Source organism: Sus scrofa, chromosome 17, assembly GCF_000003025.6.
Source record: "Sus scrofa isolate TJ Tabasco breed Duroc chromosome 17, Sscrofa11.1, whole genome shotgun sequence".
In the NCBI taxonomy this organism is placed as follows: domain Eukaryota; kingdom Metazoa; phylum Chordata; class Mammalia; order Artiodactyla; family Suidae; genus Sus; species Sus scrofa.
In genome coordinates this window covers 18,336,406-18,357,804 of record NC_010459.5, presented here as the reverse complement: position 1 = coordinate 18,357,804, position 21,399 = coordinate 18,336,406, and the positions used below count along the sequence as shown (strand labels likewise).

Genomic DNA, 21,399 nt, shown 5'->3' with positions numbered 1-21,399 from the left:
GAACAGAAATGTTAATACTGACCCAAACAAATGCCACCTTGAGGTCAAATGACTTCTACATTCTCCCGTCTACTCAATCAAGTCTGTACCATCAACTCCTCTTCTTCTTCATCCTAGCCTCTACTCTCTAAACAGACCTTTGCCTTGAAGAGGTAAAATTATATGGTTTCCTCAGGCTTGACAGTAAAGGATGAAGCCAAGGAAAGAAGATGCAGCTACTTTACAAGCAGAGTACACCTTTGCTTTTTTCAGCTACCGGAGAGATTATTGTTTCCATTCTAAACTAAGGAGTGTGGAAAGAGAGGTTTAAAAACAAAGAAACAAACACCACAACTGTGCACTGGTTTCAAGACTAGTGAAAAATAAACCATAGTAATCGCCAATTTCATTAATTCACTGAATTAGGTTACCTGGCATTTCAGTGAATTACAAAAGCATCCTCTATTTTAAATGTTCCTAAAAGCAGCATGGATGTTTTTCATTTCATTTCTAACAACTGGGCAAGGGTCCTCAGGTGTGCGTTATGCCACGGTCATGAAGTGGGTCACATTTGATTAAATATGCTACACTCCAATAGACCTTTGAAAACTATTTTGTTTAATTGATACGTCCAGTTTCAAAAACCATTTCTTTTTTTTCCATTTTTTTAATTACTCAAATGAATTTATCACATCTGTAGCTGTATAATGATCATAACAATCTGATATCACAGGATTTCATCCCACAGCCCAAGCACATCCCCCCACCCCCCAAACTGTCCATAAGTTTTTCAATGTCTGTGAGTCAGCATCTGTTCTGCAAAGAAGTTCAGTCTGTCCTTTTTTCAATTTCCACATGTCAGTGAAAGCATTTGATGTTGGTGTCTCATTGTATGGCTGACTTTACTTAGTATGATAATTTCTAGGTCCATCCATGTTGCTAAAAATGCTGGTATTTTGTTCCTTTTAATGGCTGAGTAATATTCCATTGTGTCAAAAACCATTTCTGAACTTGTTCTACCAATTTATTACTTTGTCTTGCTCTCATAATCAACCATTTGGTTAGACCACCAAATGCCCCCAACTTGGCTGTCTTTAAGGGACCATTGCTACTTACAGTTTCAATGCCCATAGCTCTCATTTGGTCTGCTCTCTTTTCCGTAATGGAAAGAAATTTCTTTGGATCTGATAAAGCATCTACAATATCTGGGGGGGAAAAAACATTGAGCTGTTAATTCTCGATTTCACTGAAGATTCAGCTAATAACCTATTCATAATCTCAGACCCCTGTTATGCCTTCTGTTAAGTACCTCCTCCTAGGACAGAAGACAAGGTTAGAAAGGCACATTTACAGTGGTTAACGAATCCGACTAGGACCCATGAGGTTGCGGGTTCGGTCCCTGCGCTTGCTCAGTGGGTTAACGATCCGGCGTTGCTGTGAGCTGTAGTGTAGGTTGCAGACTTGGCTCGGATCCCGCGTTGCTGTGGCTCTGGCGTAGGCTAGTGGCTACAGCTCCGATTTGACCCCTAGCCTGGGAATCTCCATATGCTGCGGGAGCGGCCCTAGAAAAGGCAAAAAAAAAAAAAAAAAGAAAGGCACATTTACTGAAAACAAGAAATAAGTAAAGGTAAGAACAAAAGGCCAGATGATTTTCGTAAGTTCCTTTTAGTTTTTCCCCCAAATAAAGAAGACCGCATAGCATAGCAAGCTGAGTGAATTGCCTTGGCATCTGACTCCCTATTTGTGTGACTTTGAACAAACTGATTAATATTGCCAGCCTCAGTTTCTTCCTATGAAAGTTGGAACTGATACCACCCACCCCTGCGAGCGCACTGTGAATATTCAATGAAAAAGTACTTGAAGCACAGTAGATGCCTCCAACACGAAGTCTTATTTTTAGATGCAGAAGGCTAATGCATATGTGAAGCCAATTTCAGTTCCATGTAGATAAAGTGAAATATTTCTCCAGTGTTTTCTCAGCTATAACTTGTGCTCGAAATTTCATCTTTTATATAACATCACTTGAAGTGCTTCAAGAGTACTTATGAACAGAATTTCATACAATTTTGTATAGTTTATCAGTAATATGGAAGGAATAATTATTCTCATTACCTTAAAACACTAATTTAACAGCATTTAAAAGTTGTACATTCTGGAGTTCCCGTCATAGCTCAGTGGAAACGAATCTGACTAGTATCCATGAAGATGAAGGTTCTATCCCTGGCCTTGCTCAGTGGGTTAAGGATCTGTGTTGCCGTGAGCTGTCATGCAGATCACAGACACAGCTTGGATCCCTCATCGCTGTGGCTGTGGTGTAGGCCGGCAGCTGCAGTTCCAATTCAACCTCTAGCCTGGGAACCACCCTATGACGCAGGTGTGGCCATAAGAAGCAAAAAAATAAAAAAGTTGAACATTTATAAATTTCCCACTAGCAGAATCACCTTCCTAATAATGCTCATATGATTCTTAATTTTTTTCTTAAAATGTTTTCTCTATTATAATAAAAAACATCTGCACATGATAAACATTCAAACATATAGAATGAAAAGTAAACATCTCCTCTCCTGTCAATCCCAAACCCAATATGTAACTACTGCTATCCATCTCTTGCATCCCTTTTTTTTTTTTTTTTTTTTGGCTGTGCCCACGGCATATAGAAGTTCCAGGCCAGGGATCAAACGACATGGTGAAAACGCCAGATTCTTAACCTGCTGAGCCACCAGGAAACTCCCTATTCTTCTGTTTTTTTAAAACTCCAAATTGGTTCATAGTTTTCTGCACCTACTTTTTTTTTTTTTTTTAGGGCTGCGCTTGTGGCACATGGAAGTTCCCAGGTTAGGGGTCGAATAGGAACTACAGCTGCCAGCCACAGCCATAGCCACAGCCGCAGCAACATGGGATCCGAGCTGTGCCTGCAATCTATACCACAGCTTATGGCAATGCTGGATCCCCAACCCACTGAGCAATGCCAGGGATTGAACCTGTATCCTCATGGATATCAGTCGGATTGTTTCCACTGTACCACAATGGGAACTCTGCACCTGCTTTTTGTTTAATTTCATATATCTTGAAAATACTTCCATATCAGCGATATATATCTCCCACATTATTTTTAAGAAATACTTAAATATTCCATTTTCTGATTGGCCATAATTTCTTTAATCAGTTTTTTCTTGATAGAATGTTCAATTACTTCCAGTTCATTGTTATTATAAACAGTATTGCAGTGCATGTCTTTGAACATTTCATTGCAGACTTTTGCACGTATCCATAGCATAAGTTCCTGGAAGTCAGAATGACAGGTAAAGGTATTTGTGCTTTTAGGAGTCCTTGCCAAACTGCCCTTCATGGAAGTTGCATCAATTTATTTTCCTATCGGGGTGGATGAAAAGGTTTGATTCTAGTTATTACTAGTAGTTCCTAAGAAATCTTTGGCTTAAATGGGGAATGTAGAAAAATTAGCCCTTCAATCTTGCTTGGGAAAAATCACAAATACCTATTTTTGGAAGGTCACATAATAGGAATGTGTTTATTGATTTTTAACTCTTTTTTTTTGTTAAAATCTTCCAACATACACATAAGTAGAGAAGAAAGTAAAATAACGCCCACATCCTGATGATGAAGAACAACAATTATAAAATAAAATTATATAAGGATAATTATAAATTATTCTTCTCTGTCCTTTATTTTTTTCTTTCTCTCTCTTCTCTCTGTTACAATACTTTAAGAGAAATTCCAACCATCATAAGATTTCACCCTTAATTATTTTTATGCATCTCTAAAAAAGAAGGGAGGTTTTTTTTTTCAGGGCTAACCATACCAGTACTGTGACAAAATTGGCAGTAATTCCTTACTATGATATTATACATGGCCCATCTTAATATTTCCCCATCTACAATTAGTTTGTTTGAATCAAGATATAAAGTCTGCACTATGTCTCTGATAATTATAGCTCTTAAATGTTTTTTAATCTAGAAGAGAGCCTTCTGCTACTTAATTTTCATAATGCATAGACTTGTGGAGGAGATGGATCAGGTGTCCTAAAAAATGTCCCATGTTCCAACACTCACTCCATGCTTCCTTGTTGTGTCACTTAGCTGGAAGGCATGACTTTCTCTCTTTGTATGAATACTGCTAGAAAGTGCTGTACTTCAAATAGGTCACATGGAGGCAGAGAGTGCCTTGTCACCCCACTTGGTATGGTGTTTAACTTATCAAGTAGACTCAGAACCTTTACCTCATTTGTGTCTGACTCCCAGATGCCTCCTCCTTCCACCCATCCACACTGTTATGGGGCAAAGTGAAACTTAGATTGTGCCCCCTGAATTCCACAACCCTTTTCGGAGAGAAGATCTATCCTGTGTGGCCTCCCAGCATGCTCCCACATTGGATAAACTTTGCCTTGGCTTCTCAGTGGCATATTTCAGCCCATGAAACTGGCTTGTCAGGAAATACATACTTGCTTATCTTTAATAATAAACAATCAGTTTGGGGTACTGAAGAGAATAATGGCATTTCTGAGGGGCAACTGGTAGTCCTTCCAGTAGGAACAACAGGTACTTCTTTAATCACTTTAAATATAAAACCAATTTAGTAAGACATTAAATAATGAAATGATTCTTCCATCTCAATCAAGCTTCTTTCCTTTTTGTGAAATTTTTCATATTTTACATGGTTTAGTTAAAATTATATAATCTTCAAAGAGTTGATTTTTTGAAAAGATGAACAAAATTGATAAAATTTTAGCCAGATTAACAAAATAAAAAGAGATATGGCTCAATTCAATAAAATCAGAAATGAAAAAGAAGTTATAACTGAAACCACAGAAATATAAAGGATCATAAGAGATGACTATGAACAACTAAATAAACCAATAAAATGGATAACCTAGAAGAAGTGGACAAATCCCTAGAAATGTACAATATCCCAAGACTACATCAAAAAGAAAGGGAAGATATGAACAAATTATGAGTAATTAAATTGAATCAGTAATTAAAAAAAACAACAACAAAACCTCTCAACAAACAGAAGTCCAAGACCAGATGGCTTCAGAGGTGAATGGTACCAAACTTTCAGAGAAGAGTTAACATCTATCTTTCTCAAACTATTCAAAAAAAAATTGCAGAGGAAAGAATGCTTCTGAAATAATTCTAAGAAGTCAGCATCACCCTGATACCAAAACCAGACAGAGATAGCACTCAAAAAATAAATTATAAGCCAATATTATTGATGAATATACATGTAAAAATTCGCAACAAAATATTAACAAGCAGAATTCAACAATACATTAAAAGGATCATATACCATGATAGAGTGGGATTTGTCTGTCCCAGGGATGTCAGAATGGTTCAATATCCACAAATAAACCAATGTGACACAACATATTAACACATTGAAGAATAAATATCACATGATCATCTTAATAGAGGCAGAAAAAAACTTTTCACAAAATTCAATATCCATTTATGATTAAAACTCTCAATAAAGTGGATATGGAGGGAATACACCTCAACATAATAAAGATCTTATTGGACAAGCCCAGAGTCAACATGATACCCAATAGTGCAAAGCTTAAGGCATTTCTTCTTAACAGATCAGGAACAAGACAAGGATGCCCATTCTTTTTTCTTCTTCTTTTTTTCTTTTTAGGGCCACACCTCATATGGAGGTTCCCAGGCTAGGGGTCAAATCAAAGCTGCAGCTATACCACAGCCAGAGCAATGCCAGATCTGAGCATGTCGGCATGTCTGCGACCTACACACAGCTCAGTGTAACGCCAGATCTTTCACCCACTGAGCGAGGCCAGGGATTGAACCCATATCCTCATGGATACTAGTCAGGTTCTTAACCTGCTGAGCCACAATGGGAACCACAAGGATGTCCACTCTTGTCACTCTTACTCAAAATAATATTGGAAGCCCTAGACAGAGCATTCAAAGAAGAAAAATAAATAAGAAGAATCCAAATTGAAAACGAAGTAAAACTGTCATTATTTACAGATGACATAATACTACACACAGAAAATTCTAAAGATGCCACCAAAAAACTATGAGAACTCATAAATGAATTGGGTAAAGCTTCAGGATACAAAATTAGCATACATAAATCTATTGCATTACCATACACTAAAAACTAACAACAAACTATCAGGAAGAGAAAGCAAGAAAACAATCCATTTAAAATTATATCAAAAAGACAAGGAGTTCCTATTGTGGTTCAGTGGATTAAGGATCCAACATAGGGTTTTTGGCCTCTCTCAGTAGGTTAAGGATCCGGCATTGCCCCAAGCTGTGGCACAGGTTACAGATGCTGTTCAGATCCAGTGTTGCCCTGGCTGTGGCAAAGAACTCATCTGAAGCTCCTATTTGACCTCTAGCCTGGGAACTTCCATATTCCTGCTTTTTTTTTTTTTTTTTTTTTTTTTTTTTGTAAAAAGAAAAAGAGAGAGAAAAAAAAAAAAAAGAACAAAATACCTAGGAATAAACCTAAGGAGGTAAAAGACCTGTATTCCAAAAATCAAAGCACTGATGAAAGAAACTGAAGATACAAACAGATGGAAAGATACTGGGAGTGGACTGGAAGAATTAATATTGTTAAAATGACCACACTACTCAAGGCAATCTACAGATTTAATGCAACATTCTTCACAGAAGTAGAACAAATAATTCTAAAATGTATATGGAGGCACAAAAGACCCCAAATAGCCAAAACAATCTTGAAAAAAAAGAACAAGCTAGAGGTATCACACTCCCTGACTTCAAACTATACTACAAAGCTACAATAATCAAAGTTTAGTCATGACATGTTACCATTCAAACACATTACATAGTTATTGACTAGATTCCCCTCACTGTTCATACCTGTGGCTCATTTATTTTATATATTGCTAAATGATCACCAAAATGTCAGTTAATATCTATATCCAGTTACGAAATGTTTTCCTTTTTAAAATTATTTTTTATTTTATATTAATTGACAATGTTGTGTTAGTTTCAGGTGTACTGCTAAATGATTAAGCTATACATATACATACATCCATTTTTTTTTCAGATTCTTTTCCCATATAGGTTATTAAGGAATACTGAGTAGGAAGTTCCCATCATGGTGCAGCGGAAACGAATCTGACTAGGTACCATGAGGTTGCGGGTTCGATCCCTGGTCTCGCTCAGTGGGTTAAAGATCCTGTATTGCCGTGAGCTGTGGTGTAGGTTGTAGACACAGCTCGTTTCTGGCATTGCTGTGGCTCTGGAGCAGGCTAGCAGCTATACCCCTAGCCTGGGAACCTCCATATGCCATGGGTGTGGCTCTAAAAAGGCAAAAGACAAAGAATACTGAGTAGATTTCCCTGTGTTATACAGTAGGTCCTTGTTGATTATCTATTTTATACATAGTAGTATGTATATGGGAAATTCATTGAATACCAGGGGTATTCTTCCTGTTCACTTTGGTTTTAGCCTGGAGGGCAGATTCTACACAATTCTGACCTATAATAAATGTACTATATTTTCTAACATATAGTTACAAAACATTGTGTAAACTAGGTCACATATTGTTTTGTATTACGCGGACAACCTGACAGGGTGGCTCTTTTCACCATCTGCTATAGGATCATGGGAATGTAGCCTCAATTAGACATCAAGATGCTGCAGATCTATTAGCTGGATAAATATCATTACTTAAATCTATCCTCAGTGACCAATATTAACAATCCCCAAAACTGTTGGGAAGTTATGTGCTCAGATCCTGAAATTCTACCTTATCATTGGGGTTTTAATGAGATCTTATTTGTAGCTATATACTCATTTTAAAAACTGACAATATGTAACATAATAAAATTCAATAATAAATACAATATAATAGTGCTCTTGGCCAAATGGAAATAAAATTACACAAAATATAAATAGGGCATGTTCAAATTAAATCACATGGGACAAAAAGGAGATTACAAAAGGGCTAAATGCTTTGGACAAGGCTTAGGATAGCAGGTTATTTGAAACAGAGCTTCATTCCCAGTAGTTTTGTATAGTGAATTAGATACTTCTAGGACATAGAATTTTGCCATGTGGTGGCTGATGCTCATTCTGCAGAGGGTAGCAACGGCACACCTGGGACAGTTCCACCAAAATTATTTGGCCAAGGGCAAAAGGGCTCAGGATTAAGAAGTCAAGGCCTATCCTAACCTCTTAGATAATTTTTCTATTTTAACTCAGTTTCTCCTCTGGCCAAAGGCATATACATCTGAATTTTATTTTATTTTACTTTATTTTATTTTATTTTTTGTTTTTTAGGGCCGAACCACTGCATATGGAGGTTCCCAGGCTAGGGGTCGAATCAGAGCTGTATCTGCCGGCCTATGCCAGAGCCATAGCAATGCTGGATCTGAGCCACGTCTGCAACCTACACTGCAGCTCACAGCAACGCCAGATCCTTAACCCACTGAACGAGGCCAAGGATTGAACCTGTATCCTCATGGACGCTAGTCGGGTTCGTTAATCACTGAGCCACGATGGGAACTCCTACATCTGAATTTTAAATGTATACACACACACACAACACACACACACACACACACACACGCTGACACATAAAAATCAGTTTCCTTCTTTGATAAGAAATATATATGCGTGTATTATGCATATGTAAATATATATTTGATATACATTGCATATTCAAGGAAACTGAGTTTATTTTTATTTTTTGGTTAAAATACATTTTTATTAAATGCATGCTATTCATGTATTTATCCTTCTGTACATCCATTAAATATGGCAATTGGGATGTAGACAGACTGATAAATATGCAGGTATATTATGGATATATTTTTGGACACTGATTTTAATAACCACAGTTAAAATAATGTATAACCAGAAAGTGAGAAGCCATACCTCAACATATCATACTTCTTTATACTTATATAACTCTATTTGAAAATGTTACTTACTTTTTTCCTTGCTTCAGCCCAGAAAAAATATTTCAGGAAGCAGTTAAATAAAGAAATCTGGCATATTCTTGGCCAAAGTTTTGCATATTCAAGTAAACCTGGAATCTTTCTTTGGTGCCAAGCTACATTTCACGGGGCATCTTCCCTCACAGTGGGAGACCACCATGGCTGGCTATACCCTGTGTACTTCAGTGTTCCACAGGACAAACCAGTGTGGCAAGAATTAATTTTAAACATGGATTGACAGTGCCTGGGGTGTGAACCAGCCTGTCTAGGGAATAACCACACTGAACACCTTAAAGGGTAGGGATGTGTGCGCAAACTTTGGAACCCACAAAGGTGAGCTAAGATTTCCAAGATTCTTAGCTCTAGAAACTTTTTTTTAAAAAAGAAACCAATTTCTTTTTCTTTTTTAAAAAAGAGACAGGATGATAACGTTTATTAAGAATTTTAAAAACAAATAAAATAAAAATACAACATCTGGTGGGTATTTTTTATTTTTGGTGATACATATTGAAGCAATAATTATACTTTTAAAAAGCAACTGTATGATTGATATGGAATTCAGGAAGATGATTTTTTTTTTCTTTTTAGGGCCACACCTGTGGCATGTGGAGGTTCCCAGGCTAGGGGTCTAATTGGAGCTACAGCTGTCGGCCTACACCATAGGCATAGCAATGCAGGATCCAAGCCCAGTCTGCAACCTATACTGCAGCTCATGGCAATGCCGGATCCTTAACCCACTGAGCAAGGCCAGGGATCAAACCCATATCCTCATGGTTCCTAGTCGGATTCATTTCCATTGCACCACAATGGGAACTCCGCTTATTTCTTTTTTTGAAATTTTATTAGAGTATAGATGATTTACAGTGTTGTGTCAATTTCTGCTGTACAGCATAGTCACCCGGTTATACATATATATATTTTCTCTCATACTATCTTCCATCATGTTCTATCCCAAGAGACTGGATATAGTTCCCTGTGTGGTATAGCAGGACCTGATTGCTTATCCATTCTAAATGCAATAGTTTCATCTACGAACCCCAAACCTTCTTTCCATTCCACTTCCTCCCCACTCCCCCCTTGTAACCCCAAGTCTTTTCCATTTCCTTTGTTCTTCTGGAATTAATGGAAGTCGTACTTAATTGCATATTTTTAAAAAATTCCAGCTATTGAGGGGTTTAGGACCACTTCCAAAAGGCTGGTCTCCTGGTGAGGAGTTTCCACGTATATTCTGTCTTTGTCCCCCCTCCCTCCCGCCCACCCATCTTCACTTCCATATAAAGTTGAAAGCATCAATTTAGTTATCCCCAAGAACTGCAATGTAGATAACGGTTCCTAGGTACAGATTTCCAGATACTTACTGACTTTTTAGGTGAACTCTGGATTTTGTTTGTTTGCTTGTTTGTTTAACCACTGCTATTTAAGGCACTTGGGTGCCTCAGTGGTGAGCACTAACCACGGCACAGGAAACCCACTCCGCCCTCCACCCCATGTACCCATTCCTGGCCCCCTGGCCCCAGTTCCCTCCCGTTTCCCAGTCTACTGTTTCTATCTCATCAAGAGGTAAAGAGCAGAAAAGTACATGTTTCCCATTGGCTGCAAAGGGATGTTAATAAAGATGAACAAATCCTATTCCTCTGATTTTAGATTAGCTCTTTTACCTCCTACCAAATGATTGAGCATTTCCCAAACTGCATTTCCAGGAATGCTAAAAGATATGGTAGGCCCAATGGACAATAGATCCTGGGGTCAAGTATGATCAGGAAATGCTCATGTCTCCCCTCTTCTCAGACATTCTCAGTGTATTTCAAGGACCTATGCAAAAATGTGTTTAAATTCACTTAGCCTAGCAATTCTCAATGTATTTCACCATAATCCATCCTGCCCCCTTCTCACCAGAACTATTCTTCTTGGCGTTCTTAATACTATTTTCTGTAGCTCAGAAGTCATAAAATGGCTATCACTGCTATGGGAATTGGTTCTTCAACAAATGTTTGGCAGAAAGAATAAGGCATTTTAGCATCCATGAAGGAGAGGACAAAATGGATATCTTCATATTGTATCATATCTCACAAATGGCCTCTTAATAATGGATATTCCTCCTCTGGAACCATCTTATGTAAGAAACATCCAACTGTCTTCGCAAAGGGGTTAGAAAGCAACTCTGGGGAGTTCCCGTCGTGGCGCAGTGGTTAACGAATCTGACTAGGAACCATGAGGTTGCGGGTTTGATCCCTGCCCTTGCTCAGTGGGTTAACGGTCCGGCGTTGCCGTGAGCTGTGGTGTAGGTTGCAGACGCGGCTCGGATCCCGCGTTGCTGTGGCTCTGGCGTAGGCCGGTGGCTACAGCTCCGATTCAACCCCTAGCCTGGGAACCTCCATATGCCGCGGGAGCAGCCCAAGAAATAGCAACAACAACAACAACAAAAAGACAGAAGACAAAAGACAAAAAAAAAAAAAGAAAGCAACTCTGGGAAGAATGAACGAGAAACATCCCTTTCCTGCTAGGTTGTATCTTTCATCGTAAAGGGGTTGAAAGGGGAACCAGGCAAATAAACAAAGAGCCACTTCATCTTTGCTGACATAAAATAGCCTAGCTGCAGAAGTGGAGAGAAAATCTATAGCACTGCTTAAGGAACGAGAGCTGAGAGGCTCAGGAGATACAGCCTGGAATGAGACAAGTCATACTGGTGCTGAATGAACTCTGGGAAGCATAGCATCGACTCTTATTTGTTCTCCTCCAAACCACTCAGTAACAATAAAAGAAATAAAGATGATGAAACCCATCAAAGCAAAAGCAGGTGGAAAAGGAGAAATACTGACCCTTGTTTAATCGTCACCAGCTTTGGGACTGTTTCCCATCATCAACAGCAGTGGCTTACTGTGACAATGCTGCTGTGATGGTAGGTGCCATTGTCAGTGGCATTTGCATCTGCAGACAAAGCAGCAAATGTGACATAAGAAAAAGAATGTATATATGTGTATGACTGGGTCACCCGCCATGCTGTAGAGCAGAAATTTGACTCAACATCGTAAATCAACTGTACTCTAATAAAGAGTAAATTTAAAAAAAGCATCACAGATCACCCAGCACTCTGAGTCCCACTGGATTTGACAAAGGAAAATGCACCTTAGCACCTGACTTAGTGCTGTTACCTTGTGTATGCGTGAAAGTAAGAGAAAGTCTGTTTTACTCTATGTTTAGTAGAAAGAGAATATCGCAAAAATCCAACTGAGGCTTCTTCATTTTTTTTTTTTTTTTTAACCACACTTGTGGCACAGGGAAGTTTCTGGGCCAGGGATTGAACCTGTGCCATAGCAGCAACCTGAGTCATGGTAGTAACAACACTGGATCCTTAACCCACTGTGCCAAAAGGGAGTTCCTTAACTGCAGATTCTTGATTCATGCTTAGTCAGTCTTCTTCCAAATTTGACCTTTGACCAATTTTTCATAGTCAAGTTTAGTTTCTTTGTTCTTTTATTTTCCTTAGTCATTTATTGATTGCTTCCTATAGCTCAGTGGTTCTCGGTCTGTTCGACTATGAATGTCTCTTTTTAACGACAATATTTTTTGCCTTTTATTCTCTTTCCCCAAACTGATCTTTTTCCAAAATTTTATTGGAGTATAGTTGACTTACAATGTTGTGTAAGTTTCAGGTGTACGGCAAAGTGAGTCAGTTATACATACACATATATTCATTCTTTTTCAGACTCTTTTCCCATCTAGGTTATTACAAGAGTACTGAGTAGATTTCCCTGTGGTATACAGTAGGTCCTTGTTACTTCTCTATCTTATATATAGTAGTGTGTATACTTTGTGTGTGTGTGTGTGTCTTTTTTGTCTTTTTAGAGCTGCACCCGCAGCATATGGAAGTTCCCAGGATAGGGGTCTAATTGGAGCTGTCGCCACTGGCTTATGCCAGAGCCATGTCTGAGACCTACACCACAGCTCACGGCAACACCGTATCTTTAACCCACTGAGCGAGGCCAGGGACCGAACCCACAACCTCATGGTTTCTAGTCGGATTCATTTCCGATGTGCCACGGCAGGAACTCCAGTAGTGTGTATACATTAATTCCAACCTCCTAATTTATTCCTCCCCCAGTCAAGTTTAGTTTCTGAGAGACTTCATCTCTGTCTTCAGCTCAGAGATGCTTTACAGCTAGGCAGCTCAGGAAGAGAAGATTCTGAACAAGGAGTGCAGAAGCTCTAGCAGCTATCTTTGCTCACTTTTTTCTGTCTTGGATGTTGTAATATTACAGTAATGAGAAGAAGTAGAATTTCCTGCCTCTGCCTCCTGAATGCGCAAGGAAGGAAAACAGGGAACTCACAGGAATGGAAGGGGGTCGGGAGAAAACACTGGCTCTAGACATCTGTCAGGAGGGAAACTGCGGCAGCCCAGATTCAAGGCTTCTAAGGAGCATCACATGTAAGAAAGTAGAAGTTATTACGAGCAACTGCAAAAGAACCTAGTTGCCTCAGCAGGACAGATTCATCATAATATGGTAACTTTACAACACAGAACCCTAACAGGTAAGTAACAGAAGCTTCTGTAAATGCCCAGACATTACATTTGGAACTGCCTTAACTTGTAAAAACCATTTAGGAACATTTTCCTTATTGCCACCCAGCTAATATGACTGAGATTACTGAGATTTAAAATATATTTTAAAATCATGTAGAACATAGAGTTGCTGATGCTTAAAGATAATCATGGTAATACTACTAGTACATCAGAATTCTGAAACTTCATAGCAGAGGATTAAGAGATTTTTCTTAGGATAATGGGTTGCTTGTGACAAAAATAATATACTTCAGCAAATTCAAGGGAAAAGTTGGGGAAGAGGAAACGGAACCAATGGATTTTTCTTTAGCTCAATGAAAATAAATAAAAGGAAAAAAAATTAATGGAGGGTTAGGGTTAGGGTTGGTTGCTGTGGTTGGGTACTGTTCCAAGAGCTTATTTCATCATCACTTACGAGGTGGGGACTGCTGTTACAGGGACATACAACATAACATGAGCTGTAAGGAGGACAATGAAACATAACGTTATTAACTTATCAAGGTCAGAGAGCCAGTAAGCCAGGAGGCTGTGTCAAGGTTCTTACGTACTTGCTACGTAGAATGAAATAACAGTGGACCAAGAAAAAATAGTCTTTGAATCTTCAACCATTATGTTCATAGAACTTTATCTAGACATTAAAATGTATTTGAGGACTTCCCATAGTGGTGCAGTGGAAATGAATCTGTCTAGGAACCATGAGGTTGCAGGTTTGATCCCTGGCCTTGCTCAATGGGTGAAGGATCCGGCGTTGCCATGAGCTGTGGTGTAGGTTGCAGATGTGGCTCAGATCTGGCATTGCTGTGGCTGTGGCTGTGGCTGTGGCGTAGGCTGGTAGCTACAGCTCCGATTAGACCCCTAGCCTGGGAATCTCCATATGCTGTGGGTGCAGCCCTAAAATTCCAAAGACAATAATAATAATAATAATTTAAAAAAATAAAACAAAATGTATTCGAGACCACTTTGGAAATTCTTAAGTAAACGGTAAGTAAATTAAACCTTGATTTAAACAATTACCCAAGGGAAAGAGGAACAACTCAATTTTTAAAACAAAACAAAACAAAAAAGGGTACTAGAGTATTTTTTCAGGCAAAGGAAGATAAGTGACCCAAAGACATACAAAATGTGCTCAGTCTGACTCATAAATGTAAATCCGCTATTGGAAGTTATAAGATACCATTCTAACCACCACAATTCACAAGTAAGAAGCAGAGCCCTGCCGTATTGGACAGTGCATGTTCTGTGATGTTCCTGGATGTTGTTCAATGCAGTAGGGAAGTTCAACTAAACCTTCACCTCTACTCTCAAACAATGGTTACACTATTAACTTTGGGTATGCAGCCTTCTAGAATTTTTCATGCATTTTATGTACAAGTGTAAACAGATAGAAGGGTTTTTTTTTTTTTGGTAAATAATGGGATTATTTCACAATTTACCTTTTCACTCACCAATACGTCACTGTCATCTTCCTATGTTCAAATACTGAGAGCTAAGTTATTTTTAAGGGATGCATAATATTCTACGGAGTGTTACAACATATTTAACTAATCCCTATTGATAGATTTAAGTTATTTCTAATCTTTATACAAATAATGCTGCATTATGACATAGTCTGACATTATGACATGGTTTTAGAAAATTGTTTGCATTTAACAATCTAATTAAAAATATAATTCCCAGGGTAAGTGGTGGGCTATAAAAGCTAGGACTTAATTAGCTTGGTCAGGCCTAAGATGTCTTACTTCAGTAGCTGGATATAAACTCGTGGAGTGATCTTAGACAAATGGACCCACCTAAAAGCCAAGAATACATAATTTACCACATTACTCAGTACCTGAAAAAAAAAATGAGTATTTTCCTGAGGGTGACAAACCATTCAACAGGAACAGCACATTGTTCTTGCTGAGTAACACTAGTTTTGCTTGTTTTTTTTTTTTTTTTTTTTTTTGTCTTTTTAGGGCTGTACCTGCAGCCTATTGAAGTTCCCAGGCTAGAGGTCATATTGGAGCTGTAGCCAGCCTATGCCACAGTCACAGTAATGCCAGATCTGAGCTGTGTCTGCAACTTACACCACAGTTCATGGCAACGCTGGATCCTTAACCCACTGAGTGAGGCCAGGGATCGAACCCATAACCTCATGGATCCTAGTCAGGTTTATTACCGCTGAGCCATGACAGGAACTTCCTGAGTAACACTAGATTTTGAGGACACATCAAATATGCACTAGATCTTTTCAGTTTTAATGCTAAACATCCTGTGTTTCAGCTTCTTCAGAATGAATTGGTAATCCAGGACTTTCCTTTTTTGGTCCCATTACCTTTATTTTTATTTATTTTTTAAATTAAAGTATAGTTGATTTACAAATGTTTCTTCAATTTCTGTTGTACAGCACTGTCCTCATCAAGGCCTTGGCTTGGGCTGCCTCCCTGTCTGGGAGACAGCTGGTCTGCCTCTCTGCTGTGATGTACTGTTCATCTTTCAAGGCCCAAATAGCCACCCAAACCTCCCTACTCTAATCAGTCAATCAGTCTTTGGTTCAATGCTCCAAACACCTTCCATCTTACAACCCTTGGGGCACTTAGACAATGGGTTACATTCATCTATGTATACACACACATATGTTTGCATATCTGTAGAAGGTTGGAAAATTCTTGATGGTTAGTGTACTTGACTTTTTCAACTTTACTTCTCTTGCCCAGGCTATTCACTAAATAACTGTTGAAATCAGGAGTTGCCGTCGTGGCGCAGTGGTTAACGAATCCGACTAGGAACCATGAAGTTGCAGGTTCGGTCCCTGCGCTTGCTCAGTGGGTTAACGATCTGGTGTTGCCGTGAGCTGTGGTGTAGGTTGCAGACGCGGCTCAGATCCTGCGTTGCTGTGGCTCTGGCGTAGGCCGGTGGCTACAGCTCCGATTAGACCCCTAGCCTGGGAACCTCCATATGCCGCGGAAGCGGCCCAAAGAAATAGCAAAAAGACAAAAAAAAAAAAAAAAAAAAAAAAAAAATTGTTGAAATCATCTTTTCCTTTGAAAAAATATTTTAAATGAATTTATCAATGATATCCCATTTTTACTGATTAAACTAGTAAATGAAAACAAAAGTTATAGCTCATACACTGCTGATGAGTTATTTGTCAAGCTGTATCTAAAGCTTTAAATATGCACGCACTCTTTTTTTTTTTTTTTGGTCTTTTTGGGGCCCCACCTGCAACATATGGAGGTTCCCAGGCTAGGGGTCCAAGTAGCCACTGGTCTATGCCACAGCCACAGCAATGCCATATCTGAGCCATGTCTGTGACCTACACCACAGCTCACAGCAACGCTGGATTCTTAACCTGCTAAGAGAGGCCAGGGATCGAACCTGCATCCTCATGATACTGGTCAGATTCGTTTCTGCTGAGCCATGACGAGAACTCCTGTATGCACTCTTAATGCAACAAATCCACTTCAAAGAATTCACTTTCAGGAAACAGATGCAAATATTTCCAAAGCTTTACATTTAAGGTTCTCAGATGCAATATTGTTTATAAGAAAAAAAAATAGAAATGACTTCAGTGCTTCAATGACATAATAAATTACAGCATACATGAAATGGAATCCCATGCAGCCAATAAAAATACTTCATGATGTGGGAAAATACTTTGCATAGTGTGAAAAAAAAAAAGATTAACTGTCTGAAATATGAACCCAAATAAGTATGTACAATAAGATCCAATGTTAGAAAAAATAAAATGGAAGAAATGGAGATTGGAAGTAAAAGGACCAATATGGTAAGAGAGTTCCCTCTGGAAAGGAGATTTATGGATAATATCTCTTTTATTTTTTGTGCTGTCAGAATCTTTTTCTGATACATATTTTAGCTACTTTGTCCTTTACAGAATAAAACCAGCTAAACGTATTTGTGGAATGAATGAATGAACTCATATTATCTTTATTTAGCCATATAAAAATTGATGATGTATAATGACCACTTTTTTGGGGGGGAGTCTTTTTAGGGCTGCACCCGTGGCATATGGGGGTTCCCAGGCTAGGGGTCAAATCAAACCTGTAGCTGCTGGCCTATGCCACAGCCACAGAAACGCCAGATCTGAATCATATGTACAACCTACACCACAGCTCAGAGCAATGCCAGATCCCCAACCCACTTAGGGAGGCCAGGGATCGAACCTGCATCCTCATGGATACGAACTAGTCAGATTCATTTCCACTGAGCCACATGGGAACTCCGACCACTTTCTTCCTATTCCCAGAAAATGCTAGAATGCAATGGTGCAGAGTTTCATTTTGCACTTTTTCCTATAAAATCAACAAGGAATATCAATGTTTTTGGGAACAGGGACTCTAGAGATTTCCTAATGTGCCTATTCAGCATATAAATGTTCACATCTGAATATGATATGAACACATTGTGTACATTAAGAGGCTGTAAAGAAGACCAGAGATCTGGCAAAAGCTCTCATACTCTTGTTTTGTTATTTTCAGGTAAGTCCCTTAACTAAACCCTCACAATGTCTGCCCTGGGTTTCTTCACCTATAAAAGAAATGACCAGAGAATTCTGAATAAACATCTTTGAACATCAAATCTGAGGTTAGGTCATCAACTGCAGAATCCCATCAAGGATAAGACCATATAGAAATTTCCAATGCCTCTGATAGTAATACTATAATGACAAAGAGAAGACACTTCTAAAACTATTTTTAGAGATTTGAATCAATACGTACATAATATTGACACTAGTAATACGCTACATGATAAATACAGATATTTCATCAGCACAGACCTACATATGTTTACATCCATTCTAAATAATTTCACATTTCTGGACTCATTTATGTAAAGTGCTCGGCACAAAGTGGGAGCTCAACAAACTATATATTTTTTTCTTTTTTATTCCAACAGCCCATTTCCCTGGAATGATTTCGAGAGTTTCATTTGAAAAGTAGAGGCAGAATTTTATGTTCCCAACATATTTGTTTATACAAGTATTTCTAAAATGAATTAGGTATTACGTACCACCTGCCCACCTGCTTTCTAAGTGCGAGTATGTGGAACATGATTTAATCCATTTGCTGATGCTCCATGGCCAACACACATTCCTCAACACACAGTCTCCTGTCTCTTTTCTGATCTGCTTACCCAGCCCCATAGCCTCTTCCATATGCTCATATCTGTCCCTCTGTGTTACAGCTTCTAATACCCTTTTTTTTTTCAGTGAAAAACAAAGGGAAGGAAAAAGGAATCTTTACTCTGGATTTTGCAAACTGAAAAATCCTCATGGCCAGGATTCCCTGGTAGTCTCTGCGGTTAAGGATCTGTCATTGTCAATGCTGTGGCTCAGGTCACTGTTGTGTTGTAGATTTGATCCCTGGCCTGGAAATTTTTGCATGCTGCAGGCACAGTCAAAAAAAAAAAAAAAAAAAATCCTCGTGGATGACTTTATTTTTTGAACCTGCAATCAGGTTGTTAAATACTGAGTATTAGTTGCAGAAAATCTGTCCTTCAGAGAAGTCTGCGTTATTAAAAACACACCGCACAATAATCCAAAGTTCTCCAAACAAAACTCTGATGTGTTCTAGTACAGTACAGAAAATTAGATTTGGAGCCACACACACCCATATGTGCACGTGCGTGTGCACACACTTTTGAGCTTGTTATATATGTGATATTGAGTACAAACTTCACAAGGATGTTATGAGGAAGACAGAATTAGTACTATTCTCTACAGGCCATGAAATGAGCAGTTTGACAAGTGATGTCATTGTCCCAAGGTCACTCGGCTAGTAGTGGAGAGTCAGGACTTGAATCCTTGTTAATTTGATATACTTTGCTGCACTGTTTCCTTATGGTTCACTACACTCTGAGAATATAGAGGATCTTTGTTTTCTTTTAATGTTCTTGGCAAAGTTGGGGATTATAAAATGTTAATATGTTTGGGTTTAAGCAAACGCCTATGAACTGGTCCAACTTTTGACTCCTTTCCATACTTAGTATAACCAAAGGTGGTCTTGTATGGAATGGTGACTGGATTTTTTTTTTTTTTTTTTGTGAAAGTAAACTCTCCTGTGGATTTGGAAAAAAATACAGGCATGTTGATAGGTGAGTTCCACTTAAATCTTTTAGTGAAATCAACTGACAAGCTACCTATGGTTCTACATTATTTATGTCTTTTCCCCCTCTAGATGATGGTGTAAATATATTCTTCCCAAAATATTTGTGAAAATTGATAAACATAAAATAATGGTGGGGAAATCTACTCAATACTCTGTCATAACCTATATGGGGAAAGGATCAGAAAAAATAATGGGATATATGTATATGTATAACTGATGCATTTTGCTGTACTCCTGAAACTAATACAACATTGTAAGTCAACTATACTCCAATAAAATTTTTTTTAAATAAAAAAGAACCTTAATGATAATCTAGGCTTCAAGGCTACAAGGTTTCGAGGCTACAAGGGTTGGCAGCATGGCAGGAATAGCTGTTTTTTTTTTTGTTTCTGTTTTTGTTTTTCCAACACCCCTGCATATGAAGTTCCCAGTCCAGGGACTGAATCCGAGCCACAGCTTCAGCAATGCTGGATCCTTCGCCACTGCACCTCAGTGGGAACTCCAAGAAGAGACTTTTTTAAAACCATTATAATTTTGCAATTTAGGGGGGAAAAATACACACACACACACACGCAAATATTCTGTTTAAAAGTTTAACTTACCTCCAAATCCATCAGGCACATATGTTTTAAGAACAATATTGCAGAAAATTGTTGGCAGTGATAAAGGTTTATTTCCCTCATTTCGAAGGGAGATATGTCGATAGCCTGCCTGAAGGCCATCCAGGGGCAGAATCCTCTGGCCAATCAGCCTGTTGTTGTCATCATACACTGCAATTCTCAAGACCGCCAGGTCAGGGAGGATCACCTGCCGACAAGAAACCGTACTTCGCACTGATTTTTGGAATGCAGCTCCCAAGAAATTACAGCTCTAGAAATCTGGACTGTATTCATACCATTTTTAAGGATTTCTTTATGGTGAAAAGAAGCCCATGGTCAATTCACATTCCTACAGGATACTACATAAGCCACAGTGCTCAAGCCATTGAGAAAGGTAATTGGAACAGGTTTCCTAGAAATCATTTCCTGAAAATTTTAGAAGGAACAGATGCAAAAGCTCACTAATCCAACCCTCGCCCTCTGTCCCCATCCATCCATGTAATGAATGAGCAAAAGGAGACCCTGAGAAATAGAGTGACTTTCCTTTATGTCAGGGATGGTCAGTGACAGCTGGGCCTGGATATTGGGGCTCCTGGCTTCTAATCCTGTGATCTGCCTACTACCAAGCTGCTTCTGACATCTAGTTTTTTGCTGTTTTTTTTTTTTTTTTTTGCTTTTTAGGGCCGCACCCATAGCATATGGAGGTTCCTGGGCTAGGGTCCAATCGGAGCTGTAGCTGCCGGCCTATACCACAGCCACAGCAACACAGGATCTGAGCCACATCTGTGACCTACACTACAGCTCATGGCAACACTGGATCCCTGACCCACTGAGCAAGGCCAGGGACTGAACCTGAATCCTCATGGATACTAGCTGGGTTCATTACCACTGAGCCACAGCGGGAACTCCCCTAGCTATGTTTTTAAGAATATGGAAAGTATCTTTGAGGAAATGCCTTATGTATAAAAGACAATTTATATATAAATTAGGATTCTCCCTTTACCTTGCACTCCCCAGTTTTTAACATATTTTGGGGATATTAAATAGAGTAAGATGAGGTAGCTAGAAACATTAACATATACCCTAGACGTCTACTCTTGCCATCCCCAAACTGAGTAAATGGACATAAGACCTGAGCCCAGGGAGTTTCCACTGTGGTACAACAGGATTGGTGATGGCATCTCTGCAGTGCCAGGACAAAGGTTC

General features: G+C 38.8%; 1 protein-coding gene across 15 annotated transcripts in view; it reads right to left on the bottom strand.

The window, feature by feature from the left end:
• PLCB4 (phospholipase C beta 4) overlaps positions 1-21,399 on the bottom strand; it is a 486,557-nt gene that overhangs the window by 44,736 nt on the left and 420,422 nt on the right. For all 15 annotated transcript variants that reach the window (XM_021077453.1, XM_021077463.1, XM_021077457.1 and 12 more), the window contains 2 exons: positions 20,197-20,401; positions 1,096-1,184 (listed from right to left, as the gene is read on the bottom strand). In XM_021077453.1, the coding sequence (XP_020933112.1) occupies positions 1,096-1,184; positions 20,197-20,401 (294 nt within the window). The remainder of the gene's footprint in view (positions 1-1,095; positions 1,185-20,196; positions 20,402-21,399) is intronic.